The sequence below is a fragment of the Podarcis bocagei genome (assembly GCF_964188305.1).
Source record: "Podarcis bocagei genome assembly, chromosome: 5".
Lineage (NCBI taxonomy): Eukaryota > Metazoa > Chordata > Lepidosauria > Squamata > Lacertidae > Podarcis > Podarcis bocagei.
The window spans coordinates 50,912,271-50,927,972 of record NC_138129.1 but is presented as its reverse complement, the minus strand read 5'-3'; the positions used below and the strand labels follow the sequence as shown (position 1 = coordinate 50,927,972).

The 15,702-nt window shown below is 44.8% G+C and overlaps 1 protein-coding gene across 3 annotated transcripts in view; it reads right to left on the bottom strand.

The window, feature by feature from the left end:
- Positions 1 to 14,908, bottom strand: part of SLC6A17 (solute carrier family 6 member 17) — a 36,122-nt gene extending 21,214 nt beyond the window's left edge. For 2 of the 3 annotated variants that reach the window (XR_014008174.1, XM_081194166.1), the window contains exons 1-2: positions 14,516 to 14,908; positions 2,845 to 3,260 (exon numbers count right to left, since the gene is read on the bottom strand). Coding sequence is in view for 2 of the 3 variants with exons in the window: in XM_081194166.1 (XP_081050292.1) it covers positions 2,845 to 3,124 (280 nt within the window). In the remaining variant the exon portion in view is untranslated. Of the gene's footprint in view, positions 1 to 2,844; positions 3,261 to 14,092; positions 14,265 to 14,515 lie in introns of those variants that run through there. The other variant, XM_081194167.1, reaches the window with a different exon arrangement.
- Positions 14,909 to 15,702: the final 794 nt, after the last annotated feature.

Genomic DNA, 15,702 nt, shown 5'->3' with positions numbered 1-15,702 from the left:
TTCATAATTCTAATAAGACAGGAAAGCTGTGTAGGCAAGATTTTGATCCTGCTTCATATTCAGGGTAGTCAGATAAGCAGGCTGGAAACGATTAAGTGCACCCAGCACAACATCACCGAGTTAATTCTTGACATAACTCACAGCTTCTCAAAAAGATATAAAAATCCTTCACACAACTGGGTCAGCTCCTGACAAGAATCCACTGGAAGACTCTGATCAAAGCAAATGACAAGATTTCTTTTTTCCCCTTTAGGAAAAGGTCTTCGGTACAATTAATTTTATTATTATTTCTATTATTATTATTATTATTATTATTATTATTATCATTATCATTATCATCATCATCATCATCATCATATCTCACCTTTCCTCCCGAAGCATTTCAGGGCTCTGAAAGCAACCACTATTAGCACAAGCTACCGTAAACTCAAACTCAGTACTCTACATAAAACTCCTCCACGACACTATTTAAAATAATTTCCAGCAGGGCTCATAATAAATATGAAAAAGACCTCAAAACAGAATAAAAAAAAACCAACCATTTCACAGCATACCAAGAAACAGAAACTGTGGAGACCAAGAGCAAACAGGTAAGGGTGGTTTTCTTAGCAGAAAACCACTGCAGGGCCTTGATCTGGATGAGGAGTACATTCTGGATCAGGGCCCCTTTTATTTTAAAGAAAAAGCAGCCAGACTGAAGACTCTTATTTAAACATGTAACTTCACATCTCATGTAATTTAGACAGCAGCAGAAGTGAGTTATTGGCATCGTCTCCTTGGTGCTTTCTGTTAGAGGGCAGAGCCCTTTCTCTACCCTGCTGCCTTCAGGCATTATGACGGACACTACTCCATTGCTAGTACCGCCAGTCCAGTCAGCTTCTCTCTGGGAAATGGCATGGTGCCATCTTGTCCTTTGCCTAAGGCAGCAAAATATATTGGGCCAGTCCTGGTCAGAGACAGCATGGCTGCTCTCCAACCAAGTTAGGTCAGAGGAACCAGTAAGGGCCTGGCTGGTTCTATGTAACTGTTGACAGGTTTGGTTCTTGACCCTGAACAAGTTGCCTCCCTGAGCAGCCACACCAGTTCCCTTGCCTCAAACTTCTTTTCTGCCTAGTCTGGGGCCTCTTGACCCAGCCATCTGCTTCTAGTCCTTGTCTACCTCCTTCCCTGGAACCTGGAACTGCCTTGTCTTTGATTACATCATTGCCTCTGACTCTGGTGACCCCAATAGGCAATGGCTTTCAAAATTCCATATACACTAGCAAAGCAATGCACTCCAGTTCCAAAGACAGACAAGTCAGCTGAGAAACTCAGGTGCTTCCTACACATTTAGGGCACACAGTAGCCATCAGTACACATAATGGGAAAACCAGGTTTTGTAACAAGATTATATGTACAATTAGAGGGTTCCCGTTTGCAACCCTAACCTGGGCGTTCAGCTTTCAACAAAGCTTTCAACCCATGCAGCACCATCCTGTAAGTTCTTGAGCACACAATGTTCCAAAGAATTGGCCCACTACCACCCTTTTCCTAATGAAAATCTGTTCTCTCTGCTAGACATATGCACACTTCATTACTGAGAAGAAAACAACACACAAATTACTACTTTCACATACAGCAGTATTTTTTAGCAGAAAAAGCTTGCTGAACCAAGAAGCGATACAGACTTTATCAACCAAGGAATTGCATTTATCACAAAAGCATCTATCTATCAATAATCCATTCCTGTCGCATTACACCCAACTGATACTCAGCCAGCACTTTGCTTCATCCATGGATAATCCAGGAAGCATAAGCTTAATAGCAAGCAGGTAAGCCTTCAAGGTGCAACAACCATTCATTTAATGTTCTATTGACCACATTGAAGACTCAGCACTTGATAGGAGGGAAAACACCAGTGGTCACCTCTATCTGTGCAGCCAACCAAAGGGCAATGTGCCTTACACAGTCATCCTTTGCAATTATGCCTTTAATCTACTTTTCCTGCAACTCGGTGGCTAAAAAAAAAGAAAAAGATTAATGGAATATTATCATCCTATGTCACAGAGAGCAAGAATCACACCATGGAAAGCAAATTTGTTAGGAAATAGAGCACAACCTGTAAATCTGAAATAAATTAACAGTGCATAATCAGCTCAACTAGGGCAAATTCAAACAGATAGAAGAGTTGGCTGAGTTCAACTTTGTGAAAATCATTACCAAGCTATAGAGGAATGCCTTTTGTAGCAAGGGCTTGTTTATATATTTCACATATTTTGAGATAATAATGGTTCAATGTGGTTCAGGCATGGATTTGCAGTGCACAATCAAGGAAAATACATGGCTGTTATAAAAAAAAGACACAGTCCAAGAATAATGGCAGCCTTTCACCATCACAAATTGTTACCTGAACTCAAGATGACCAGGTAAATAATACTTGCACACTATCAAGCAGGAAAGGAGACTTACTCGCTGAGCGTGGTGGAGGAATAGTCTTGGATTGTATAGAATAGATACTTAGAACGTGTCATAAGATTCAGGATAACAGTTCTTCATTTAACTCTTTAATGAGCAGCCTGATCATGCAGACTAGTGACTACAACAATCCATTGAAGGGAAAGCTATAGCTTAATGGTTGAGCACATGATTTACCCAGAATTTCCAGGAAGAGCCAGGAAAGGATCCTGTCTGAAACCTAGAGGGTTACTACCAGTCAGCATGGTCAGTACTATGTATTGTCTGCCTCAGTTTGAGATAGCATCCTATGGCCTTCAAGCCTATGCTCCCTTCCTCTTGTATTATTATATTAGGAAAGCAGAACATGTGTCCATAACAGATGACTTTTATACTACCTTGCTCACTTACCTCCGCCATTCTTTTGACACAAATACGGAAAGCGCCAGACATTCCCCAGGCCCACGGAGTAGCCAATCTGAGCCAAAATGTACTGCAGTTTATTGTTCCACGCTGGCCGATCCTCACCAGTGTCATCCACATCCTGCTGCTTGTTCCAATTTTCTCCAGCCACATTTAAGACACTCTGTCTATAGTCCACAGGCTCCTCAAGGGCCAGCAGATCAGCCACTGATTCAGTGACATGCTCAGTACTTTGTTCCCTCTGGGTCACCTTGCTGTGCTTAGGCATCGAAACTGTCTGGCTCAGCCACTCCTATGTAGGAAGGGATTTTGGGGGCAGAGGGGAGGCCAAGATGGAGTGGGTATCTGCTAGGGCAGGTGCAGGTTTTGAAGGTCAGCTCTCAGATCCTGGTCATCTACGAGATCTGAAAAACAAAAAACAAATGAATTAAAACATTACACTTCTCTACTTTCCTCGGTGTTGTTGAGTATCCAGAGCCATATGATTCATCAATATGCAAATTCAGAAAGGGTATAGACTCCAGAAGGCATCTGCCTGAGAATTCAGTTTTCCTTTTAAAAGAGCACACTTCTAGTCCTCAAGGCTTGAAAGTGTGCAAGCAATGCCTGGTGAAATCTTGGGTACTGGGGAGGAGATAAGACTGAATAGGAGATACAGGAGGTAGAATTGCAGTGCTCTGCATAGGTTGTGCAGAAGCAAATAAATTCAATAAATATGCAAATTTTCTCTATATGCATAGTCTATAGAGACTGAAGCTTTACTTGCTGAAGAAATTGGGACTTAAAGAGAATTTTTCTGAAGCAATATATGTATAGGGGTATGTCTGGGGATGGACGGACCGTGAAATGGTTACATTCTCACAATGCTGTACCCTATAAGGTACTGTGACTCACCACCCGGTTGTCTTTCTTAGTCCCTCCTCCTTGCTGTCTGGAATCTGTGAAAGTCTGAGGTTTGGCAATAGCTAAGTGCTATAACTTCTGTTTTACCTGTGCTTGGTGCCAACAATGTGTCAGGTGCTATTTAGCTTAAAATATTGTTGCACTAAAGAACTGGGCAGGCTTCGGCAGTTCTTCCATGACAACAGCAAGCACCAAGGTTATCTCTCAGCTGATGACATTATCAGAGCAACTGGGATAGCCAGGAATTGTAGGTTAAATTGCCCATGACAGTTTTACAACAGATAGTATCTGCAAAATGTTTGGCACTGCATGCAAAGCCATTGATTACTCCTGCCTCTCCATTCAAGGGCTGTTGTCTTTCAACAGAGCTAAACCAGCCCAGTCCCCTGGACTCCAGTGAAACCCTGCCAGTTTTACACTCTGCAAAAATTTTATACTGAACTATTTCCAGATTTATGGGATTTGGTTTCCTTGAAAGCATGTGTGAATAAGGCAATGAAAAGGTCGTTTAAAAACAGTTTTTATTAGCATATTCCTGACAATATTAGGAGCAACTAAGGGCCTTGAAGGCAATACCTGTTTCATAAAGGTGACTGATGACTTATACAAAGATTGAACTTATTCTTATGGTCATGATATATTTGGGTAAATACTTAGGATCGTGCTACACTCTTGATTTACCCCTGTTGTACTTATAAAACAGGGCAGTAAAAGGGGGTGGCTTTCTTCCTCATTTTTTCAATAAGTAAAATGGTGGCTCTAATCTGCTTTAATGGTGTGACATTGTGTCCACATCACAAGATCATTTAACCCCAAAGGAGATGAGATCAGGTTTGGTTATTAAAGCCACACTTTACAATTCCCCCTTCATTTGCTCAGAAATTTGTTTTCTGCGAAATTTCACCTCAGGTCCCATAGAGTGGGAGTTACCTTAACAACATCTGACTATACATTATTGGCTTTCTCATGTAGAATGAGCTATCAGTTGTAGATATAGCTCACTCTGCTTATATGGGATGTACTTGCCAAAGAATACTTTCTAAACCAGGCAACAAAGTCTCATTATGATAATTGTCCCCACACTGGCCATATTTATTTATTTTTTGCACCACTCAGAATGCAGTGGTTGCTCCTCATGAAAGGCAGTAACAACAACAACAACAACAACAACAACAACAACAACAACAACAACAAAGCAGCTCATGATCCCAGCTTGGAAAAAAATTTCTTTCAGAATCTTGGCAGACAGCCTATGCAAAGACCACTATGCTGTCAGAAATGCAGAAGGGACAGAATGTCAATGGGAGGTTGATTTTGAGAAAGGTTCATGGGCAAGCACACACATATGCCCTTATAAAAAAGTCTCATGTCTCAGGGCATTTTAGGAAGAAAATAACCATCAAAGTATCATCAAAATACATACAGAGTGAAAAGCTGATATAAGTAAGAATAATTTCTCCCCAGAACAAACAGTACCATACTACTAGAGTTCTGAGTCTCAAATTAATGCAGTATGAATCAGTGAAAGGCCTTAGTAACTCTTAACTATTACAGCTGTAACTGAATGACTCACCAACCATGAAGACAGAAATCCCATCAACCATTATCATTATTGTCCATTGATCAAAAAAAAAATGCACTTGATAAAATAGAATGGGTCTGTGTGTGGTAACAATATAAGTTTGATTGCACTTTGGCACACTTGCTGATCTTGATGCAGCGTATGACTAGTTAAACCAGAGGTTGAAAATCGTTACTGCTCCAGGGACCAGTTTTGACAGATGGGCAGAACAATTTACCTGTGACATCACTGCGGAAACCCCATGACTGAAAGCTGTGTTGTTTGGCCCATCTGTCAAAATCCATTGTGCATGATTCCCAAATGCCCAATAGCCAGTTGGTTGTTGGTATTTGGGAACCACAGCACAAGAGGTGTAGCCAGTTCTATGCCTGGAACTTTGGGAAGCACTGAGCATAGGCCTAGTAAATAAGTTCTTTCTCCTGCCCACCAGCTGGGAATGCTGCATTTTCAGGCACTGGCTGAATGAGGGAATTCTTTGCCTTCCCAACCTTATGCCTTCAACTCCTCTCAGCCACAGCCAGCAGAGCTAATAGTCAGGGAAGATAGGAGTTGTGATCCAAAACATCTGGAAGCACCAAGTTGAGGAAACCCACATTATAGAGTCCAGGTTTAGGACAATGTTTGTTTATCACATTTGTTTCCAGCACTCTGTCCAAGAAGGTCAAGGTGCAGTGCACGAGATTATTCCTGTTCTTCATCACACCACTGTGGAGTATGTAAGACCAAGATTTGTGCAAGGTCATCAGTAAAACCACTGACTGAGTTGGGATTTGAACCCAGCTCTCCCTGCTCTACACCCAACACTCTTCCTATTATACAACACTGTGTTTCAATGTGCAGGGTTTAGTACATTTAATTGCATCATTTAAGACGGGCTTCTTTTTCTTTACCAGCAACCAAGATCCTTCCTAACCCAATAAGCAAGAGAATCTGAAATTACTCTTCATCTGAGAATGGTACACAACTTCATATGGATCAAACTGCAGACACCTCACATAACTGGCTAGCTGTTGGCCTGTACTCATAGCAAGAACAATGATTCATTTGGCTTGGCCTTATCCTTTCATGTGCTTCAAAGAAACGAATGTTCCTAACCAGGTCAGTAGTTCTGTGACTTGGGGAAAGTCACTAGGCTCTATGGTGGAAAGTATTCCTTATCACTGGGGTAACAATGAGGAAGTGTAGTACACCAAGTTCTAAGAATGTCATATTTAAGCCAATATGGAAAAAAGACAACAGAAAAGGTTGGATCAATGAGAACCTTTCAACACATCCCATGGGCCTTAGGTTGAAGGAGGTTTCAGCTGTTTACTAGGTACCAGGAAAAAGGTTCCTCCTGATGCTGTGGTGATCCTGCCATGAAACGTGAGATCTGAGGGCGCTCAGAAAAGGACGCACTTTCTGAAGGTGACTTATCCCTGAAGTGACTGTTGTAAGCAGTGAGAGAACACAATGGCATGTTTTTACCAAACTAAATCCTATTGTAAATTATATTTAATTTGGGGAAACTAATTAAACTGATTGGATACATCGTTCTTAGACACTACCGATACAGCAAGTGCATAGAACTGACAGTGTATCTTAGCAACAGGCAGCTTAAAATAGCATTTCTAATAGAAGTAGGAACCGGATGGTTGAACTGCGAGTTCTCAAAAGGAAGGAAATAATGAGGTGAAGAAGCAAACCAGTCTAAAATATCTCACTGTTAAGCATTCCTATCCCCTCGTGAGGCTCTCTAAAACCCACAAGCAATTCACTGGATCTTCTGCAAGTTCACAGTTATTGTCTGAGCTGGTTTCCATAAACATTACTAGGGAGAACTGGGACTCTCCAACAGTACCCACACAAGCAAAGAATAACTTTCTCAGCAATGTATAAACCTGCAGAAAGTGTGCTGTTTAACAGACAAAGCTGTGCTATACTGAGGCAAATCTAGCCTGGAACTGTCTGACGGGAAACAGCTTTTCAAGATCTCTGGGAGAGGTTGTTCCCGGACAGAAGACCTGACTTTTCTTATTCCACACCTCATGCAACAGCAAAGTAAATATATTTGATTTTGTAAGGTAAGGCTGCCTTGGAGTAAAGGGGGGTGGGGAGGCTGGTAAATAAGGAAGGCCTATGATCACATGGAGGAAGCTGCTGTCCTTGGTGTTGATCCTTCCATCCAGTTCAGCATACAGTTATAAATTATAAGATAGAGAGACTGTGTTAAAAAGATGAGATTTGTAACTAGCACAGGGCTAAGTAACCATCCCATTAGCGCAAGAATTTCCACTTGTGCAGTGGATAGCTTATTTACTTTTCTTGGACACAAAGGGAAGAAGACCTGTGTGCACCCCACACACACCCCAAATTTGCTCAGGAGGTTGGAGGAACCCCTAGAGCAGACTGTGCAAAGTCCCATTGTACAAACAGAATCCTTGTGCTGACAGGACAGTTACATAGTGCTGCATTTGATACCAGCTTATCTTTTCAACACTAATGCTGCAATAGATGAGACGTTCAGCACCAAGGACAGAATTCTTTCTCCATGTGTCATAATTTCCTTCTTTGGGGACAATATCACATGCAGAATATGGACTTTCTTTTGTTTTCTTTTTTCCATGCATCTCCTCATATTTGCCAGTAGCCCAGCAGAAAGCTTCACTGATCCCAATTATCAAAATATAAGCATAGTAAGCTTATTAGAATGACCTACATTCTTACCATCAGCTTGGTTTGGGAAGTCAACCACCAATACACCTTTTACTACCATCAGATCCAAAAGATTGTGCCTGGAAAGCTCGGTTGGTTACAGCATGGTGCTGATAACACCAAGGTTGCAGGTTTGATCCCTGTATGGGACAGTTGCATATTCCTGCATTGGGGTTTCACTAGATTATTCACAGGGTCCCTTCCAACTCTACAATTCTCTCATTCTGTGCCAATATCAAATGAACTGTTTTGAAGCAAGTCTTGAATCAAGGTTAGATGTCATGAAAAGAATATTATTACAGTACAGTGGTGCCCCGCAAGACGAATGCCTCACAAGACGGAAAACTCGCTAGACGAAAGAGTTTTCCCTTTTGGAGGTGCTTCGCAAAATGAATTTCCTATGGGCTTGCTTCGCAAGACAATGTCTTGCGAGTTCCTGCTGGTTTTTTCCCTCCCCCCTTTTTTCTAAGCCGCTAAGCCGCTTATCAGCTGATCCGATCAGCAGATAAGCCGCTAAAAACCGCTAAAAGTGCTAATAGCGCTAACCCGCTAATCTGTCAATGGGCTTGCTTCACAAGACGAAAAAACCGCTAAACGAAGAGAATCACAAAACGGATTCTTTTCGTCTTGCGAGGCACCACTGTATAGCTATATGCCTGTAGCATAATGAGCTACATGGTTATTATCCCATAAAACATATTCTTTGTCTTCTGATGTCATCTGTTCCTGCAAACTCCTCCTTCAACCTGCTGTCTGCCATGCCATCCCTCTTGATGATGCCATTGGCTGATCTGCTCCAAAGTCCACATGGGGCTTTGTAAGTGATGTGCCATCAGTCCTCTGGCTGTCTTCGACTCAGCTGCTCTGATGTTGCAAAGACAGCAGCCTTAAACCATGCAGCTGAGGGCTAAAGAGAATTTAGCAGACACAGCTGGAACCCCATGGCCCACAAGCAGCTGCTGTTACATTCAACTATGTACGGTAGGTGTGTGTTATCACCATAAAACATATGACTAAGGCAGATTGAGGGTGGGGTGCCTAAGGCTACTCAATAAATTCATGTGAGAGCAGAGATTTGAAGAGAGTAGTTTCCCAAGGCATGTTATCCTTGCACCAACCCTCTGCATGCTCAGTAAAGTAGACACACCTGGGGATACTATGCTCATACATGGCATCTGATGATCTTGGCAAAAAAGTGCTACTCCAAACTGGGTCAGCTTCTGTATGAGAGGCATTGTGCTATTGTGCTGGTTGGCATTCCCAGTCTTAAAATGAGTTTTCCTAGTGCAGTTTCTTGCGAGGTCAAGCCACGAGAGCATCTGCTTTGCATGCAGAAGGTGCCAGGTTCAATCCTCTGCATCTCCAGGCACGACGGGGGGGGGGGTGCCCCCTGCCTGAAACCCTGGAGAGCCACTGTTAGTGTAATACAGAATGGACCAATGGTCTGACTTGGTGTAAGTCAGCTTTCTATAGTCCCACTGATCCTAATTTCTTACACTGATGCTGCACGGATGTGAATAATAGAAATTAACCCAGGGAGTGAGAAGAAATAAATTGTGTTATCCTGTTTCATTTATTTCAGGCACAATTCACAGGGGAAAATTTCCTCTGCAAGCAGCACTCACTGAAGTGAGTAAGAATTGCTTAAGAGCAAAGCCCACTGTTCAGCTCGCACTGGTGCCTTACAATGGATAGCAGAGAGGTATCACAAGAGACACACTTTGTATGCTGATATGTGCAATGTTAGCGCAGGTTCTCTATTCACACCTTCCAGCTTCTTTGGGGAGGGGGATTGTTCCTTATGCTGGTGACCTTTAGCACACAAACAACCCACAAAACTCACCCCACATGGCCTTCTGTCTGAATGGATATTGCCAGAGCTAAGTATATCCTTTGATGGTGTGAGTGCATCTCTCAAGTGCAAAAATGACACTGGGCACAAAATTCAGCACCCTAAAAAACCCACAGCTTTCATATGCGGAAAACAGAGTTTCTAGCTCTCAAGAGGCTATGAAAACAAGCTTGGAAGTAGATGAGTGGCACTTCCCTATCAAATATCAGGAGGAGGGCTGAGCAGGATTTCTAGTGCCTGGATTTGTTCTGTTTTCCCCAGTAATAATCTATAACAGAAGCAATTCTACAGAACATGCAAAGATAGTCAAATTGGCCTGCTAAAAACATTTACATCAGTCAGACAATTCAGGGGTGTGATTTTTCAATAAGAATTTGAGCAAAATTGGGAAAGAATTTTGTTGCTGCTGTTGGTTATACTGCCCTAAACATTGTTAACAATATAATGGATCTTCTTTCCAAAGACTTGCTATCGGATACTAAAAATGGGCCAATGCCCAGAATCTTGGACCTTAGAGACTTGAGCTCAAATCCCTGCCGAGCCATGAATTCACTGGGTATTGGCCACATCACACTCTCTCAGTCCCAATTATTCCGCTGCAAAACATGGATAATAAAAACATGGATAATAACAACATATGGCACAGGTTTGTTGTGAGCTGGAATACAGGGGTGGGGGTGGGGAAATAGTGTTTTTGCATGGTGGCAGAACAATCCTATTGGAGAGAGGGAAGGATTCTGCAGTGGAGCTAAAAACACTTCTTAAACCCCGACAGCTTGCTGCCAGGCAAGGGTGGGGGTTAGGAGACTGCTTTTTCTTACCCTTTTCTTTGCCATTTTCCACCACCCTTCCCATTGCCGTCAGTGGGAGGAAATTAACCATGGCAGTGTACAGGACTCCTCTTAAGGCCATATTACGTAAATGGGGGTGCTTAGGATCCTGTGCATCCTCAACACAGAGACACCCAAGTATCCTCCCCCCTGCCCCCCCGCCAACTGTGTGGGACATCCCAACAGCAAGCCTCTTTCCACTTGGCAGCAGAGAAGCACTTATGCTGCATCTAAGAGCTGCTCGGCTGGTCTGTGGTCACCTTTATCATTCTAAAAGTGCTATCGGGTAGGATTCAGCTGTGTTGCTGCACAAGCAGAATGAAGTCCACTCACTGAACAAGAATTAAGCTGCCTCTCCTCCCCTTGTGCTCCCTAAATCTTTGCTCTGGAGGATGGGGGCGGGGTACCCAAAACAGGAGCATGTGGGAGTTCCCTTGCCAAGCACTCACAGATACCCCAATTAATGCCATGTTGAATCCCACTTGTAGGCCTTTATTATTAATAAGTTTATTACTAATAATAAAAGACGTCACAGCTTACTCAACAGCACTCTTATGAGGGGCTTAAGGCAAGACTTATTTCACAGCATTGCATTTGGGAGTCTATCAGGGAGAGCTAGGGAGTCAATTACAAAACACATCTCAACTCTTCGTGTCCCCACATCAATACTTTCATAGATGTCTCCATTTGTTTTCATATCTCAAAGGAGAGAGAGAGAGAGAGAGACTTTGCACCATTATTGGCCAGAAAATGAGTAAAAAGGGGCTATTCATCCAATACAGGCCATGTTCATTTCTTGTTTGGTATCATAGCAGCATATATAAGTTATAACAATATGACCCTGTATTTGAAGGCAGTGAAAGCCAGTAATCATATGACTCCCTTAATGATGTGAATGCATTCACAAGGTGGAGTTTTTCTATTTAGAGCCTGAGGGCAAATTGGTTCTTTACTACAAAAACAGAAGGCTAATCTTCCCATGGAAATCATTAGCAGGGGACTCAGGATTAAAACTGGGGGCTGCACCTTCATGAAAGACAGCATTGCCAACATAAACTGTATTCACCATCTTACTGTCTTGCAGCAAAAGCAACAGAGTCTTGTGGCACCTTAAATTAGGTCAACAAAACTTACAATGGCAGACATGAAGACAGAGGAGGAGCAGAGCGATGCAGGTGTGAGGCCCAAAGCTGCTGAAAGAGAAAAGGTCACCCTTGAGGAAGGGCAAGAGGAGAGGGACAGATGGAGAGATGGCACTGCTGAATGATGTCAGGAGGACCCCCCCAGAGGCCACCAGCAATGCATTCTCCATGATTAATAATGGATGTGGCACTTCTAGCTGCACCAAGTGCCTTGCCATTTTAAAACTCATTTTAAATCTCTCATCCTCCTTCTGCGCACGCACAGACACACACACACACACACACACAACCTTGCGAGTTCCATCACTGCTGGGGTAGTTTAGTCAGTACAGCACGACTCTTAATCTCATGTGGGTTTGAGCCCCATGCCGGGCAAAAATATTCTTGCACCCTTGTGGTCCGTCCCAGCTCTACAATTCTATGACACTATTATTCTTGTCACATTAGAAATGGGGAGCAGACCCAGGGCCACGCAGAGGCTAAGCTAGGAATGGAAACCTGAACTCCTAGACCCAACATTCTGTCTGAGAGTCCCTATTGACTCTCAGCATCAGAGAATGAGCTTTCTAGAAGGCAGACAAGCAAATGGAAACTTTATTATTCCCTTGAGAACATCAAGATGGATAGAGATGCCCTTCTAAAAGGATGCTTCTCTGCAGCTAAAAATAAGTCACAGGCTGGGAAGATCCATATGGGCTGTGCAACAGAAGAGACCCTGCTGGATTATCTGACAGTTTTATCTAACCTTAGGATCTGTGAAACATATGTCCACAAACAGGAAGGGCCAAAACCAGGGGAAGGGCTCAGTGGCAGAGCATCTGCTTTGCATACAGAAAGTCTCAGGTCCAATCCCTTGCATCTCCAGACAGGCCTAGGAAAGACTCTTGTATGAAGCCCATGAGAGCTGCTATTAGTTAGTGTGGACAATATCAAGCTTGATATATGTCAGCTTTCTAAGTTCATTATTAAGCTATAGTGGCATGCTGCATAGTAATTCAACGTCATTTGTAGAGAGAGTCACATGCCACGTTGGCCTTACAATTAGGTGATCGTGGTGGAGATCTAGGAACATACTAATATGGAACAGTACTTTTGTTGCTGCAGCAGAAGAGGGAAGGTACATCCTGAACTCTTGGCACATGTGCTTCTGCTGCTTATGCACAACAAGGAATGAACAAAGGTTGGAGGACCTGATGCTATGAGCGAGGGAAGAGGTGGGAAAGTGGGCTGAGGCTGGATATGAAGCATAAATGGTTAGGAAGTCATGGAACATCAAGGCATGGGGTGCAGGGCATATTGGAGGAAATGGAAACCAGATAGTCCAATAAGGGGTCTGTTCATCCAGCTGCAGGATGTGGAATGGTAGTGAAGGAGGCCTTATCAGAGATTGACAAGCAAAAGGACCAGGTGAGGTGGGACAGGGGATGATCCTCCAGCAGCCTGAGGATGGTGCCATTAAATGGTGCAGTAGGCACCATTTAAACATTTCTTCTGGGGCACTAAAACACCCACATAGCTTGCACATAGCTCCTGAGATAGGAATTTTATTCCAGATTCACTCTGGTTTAAGCAAAAGTGTTAATGGAACTTTGCACACATGCTTCCAATTGCAAATGCAAATCAGGAGCAAACACCATACACACAATCTATTTTTTTAGGCAATTATGTTACAGTCAGAGCTGCTTCTTAATAGGAAGGCTATTTGGATCTATCACTTTCCACTTCCAAACCCCATTCAAGTACGTACGTCAATAGCTGATGACTTGGATTGTATTTTAAAAGGGTTTATTGATCATTTCAAAAAGAGCATACTAAAAAAGGAAGATTCAGTGCATAGGAATTATATCAAAAACAATGGCATCTTTTTTCCCCATCAAGGCTAAAAGCAGATCCAATGCAGCCAACATTTTCACAAATGCCCAGGCTTTTTTAAAAAAAGAAACAAGACAAACGTCTAGCATCCTCTCCCCCACCCTAAACCACAGCTTAGGAGTCTCATGAATGCAGCTTCTTGTGGCCCGTCTTCTATACCCCTAACTTCTGTGATGAATTACCCCAGAGAGAGGTGGGGCCAAGTGAGCCAGGATTCAAGCGCCGGCGTTTCATTATTCATGAGGACGGAGTGGTTTCTGCTTCCTTTCCCAATGTTACAATCAAGGTCACACTTCAGGCTGCGTGGATTTCAGGATGGCCACTGACGATCTATATATCCCGCTCCCCACCCCATACTTACTTAAAATGTCAGCTCTCCAAGCATCTCTTCGGAAGGGATCGTGGCAATCCCTCCGGGCTTCAGCAAAGGGCGATTTGCTCGTCTCTCCCCCCCCCCCCATCTATCTCGCCCAAACGTGCCTCCTTCCGTTCCGCATCGCTGGCTATTTTTAGGCTTCAGGTGACGCGCCTCCTCGCCTTGCTCCCTTTTCCCTTTTCTCCACCCTTGGTCCACCTGCCTTCCTCCTCCCCAGTTGCTAGGTGAGATCCTTTTTCCATCCTCGCCTAGCAACCGGGAGTTTCCTCCCCCCCCCCCCGTGTCCTTTTGGTAAAGCGATGGAAACAAGCAGATCCTACCTGCGTACCGGGAAGAAACAGAGGGAAGACGAAGGAGAAGGCGCGAGGAGGCGCCGCACCTGCCCCCAAAGGGCTCACTCTTCCTTACCTTCCTTACCAGCGGGATGTCCGCCCCGTCGGCGCGCCGTCGAGGAACTCCTGCGGGACGCAGGACGGAAGGCGGCTGCGCTGGGCTGGGCGGACCTGTGACAACTCGCCGGGGAAAGTGCTCTGGCGGCTGGGCAATGGGAAGAAGGCAAAGCCGCGCGCCCTGACCTGACGCGCGCCTCGGCTTCCCCAGGTGGCCGCGCTGCGCTCGGGCCGCTCTTCGCCCAGTTGCTCCGCTGCTGCTGCTGCTGCTGCCGCTTCTCCTCCTCCTCCCCGAAGGCTCGCTCTTCCTGCGGCTCTCTCAGGTCCGTCGGCTCGCCGCCGTCCAGAGCCCACGGAGCAGGCTGCGTCGTCGCCGTCGCCGCGAGAGCACCTTGGCGCGGCTCGCCTTTCCCCAGGCAAGGAGAGCGTCTTTTGGCCGGGCGCGCGTGACGTAGGCTTGAGTCACTCGCCGACGCGCGTCAGTGGGAAAGCGCGGGGCTTCGGCTGGCAACGGGCTGGGCTCGCTGCCCTTTGGGGATCCGGCGGCGGGAGGGGGTCGCGGGGGAGCAGCCAGCCGCCTCTCCCGCACACACACCCGGCGCCCCAGAGCGGTGGCATGGGGGCCCGAGCGGGGTTAGACGCTGCTGCTGCTCCGCGGACCCTCCCCGGCAGGGCCAACCAACACCTGATGCTTCGGTGAAAGGCGCGCTTTTCCCGGCATGCCTCGGGCGAGCCGCTTGGGCACTGCGGGAAAGTGTCCGCAATCGCGAGCAGCCTGTGGTGTGGATGGACGTGCTGTCACCTGGAAGATCAGAAGAGTTCCAACGCTTATAGGCAAGGCAGTATTATCAAGGGCCCAGAGTTTGGGTCTGAAGAATCAGGAACTTCCCAGCTCAGAGAGCTCAAGCTCGGGAGCAGTCTAAAGGCCACACACTTGAAAAGATCCAGCCAGGGCATCCTCACCACACAGACAGGGATCTGTCTAAAAAGTTGTGTGCTCCGAGAGGAAAGCAGAAAGGAAGAAGCCCAAACCAAGGAACTAGTGCCATCATCAGCTCCTGAAGTGGCACCAATGCCCTGAGGCCGCTTGTCCTTGTTTTGGTGTTTTAAATGGTAAAGCGCCTTTGGCAGAATGGCAGTATTATTCTGAAGGATCCACTAAGCACATTGCATAAAATGATGCAATGTAATCACATTCCTAGCCAC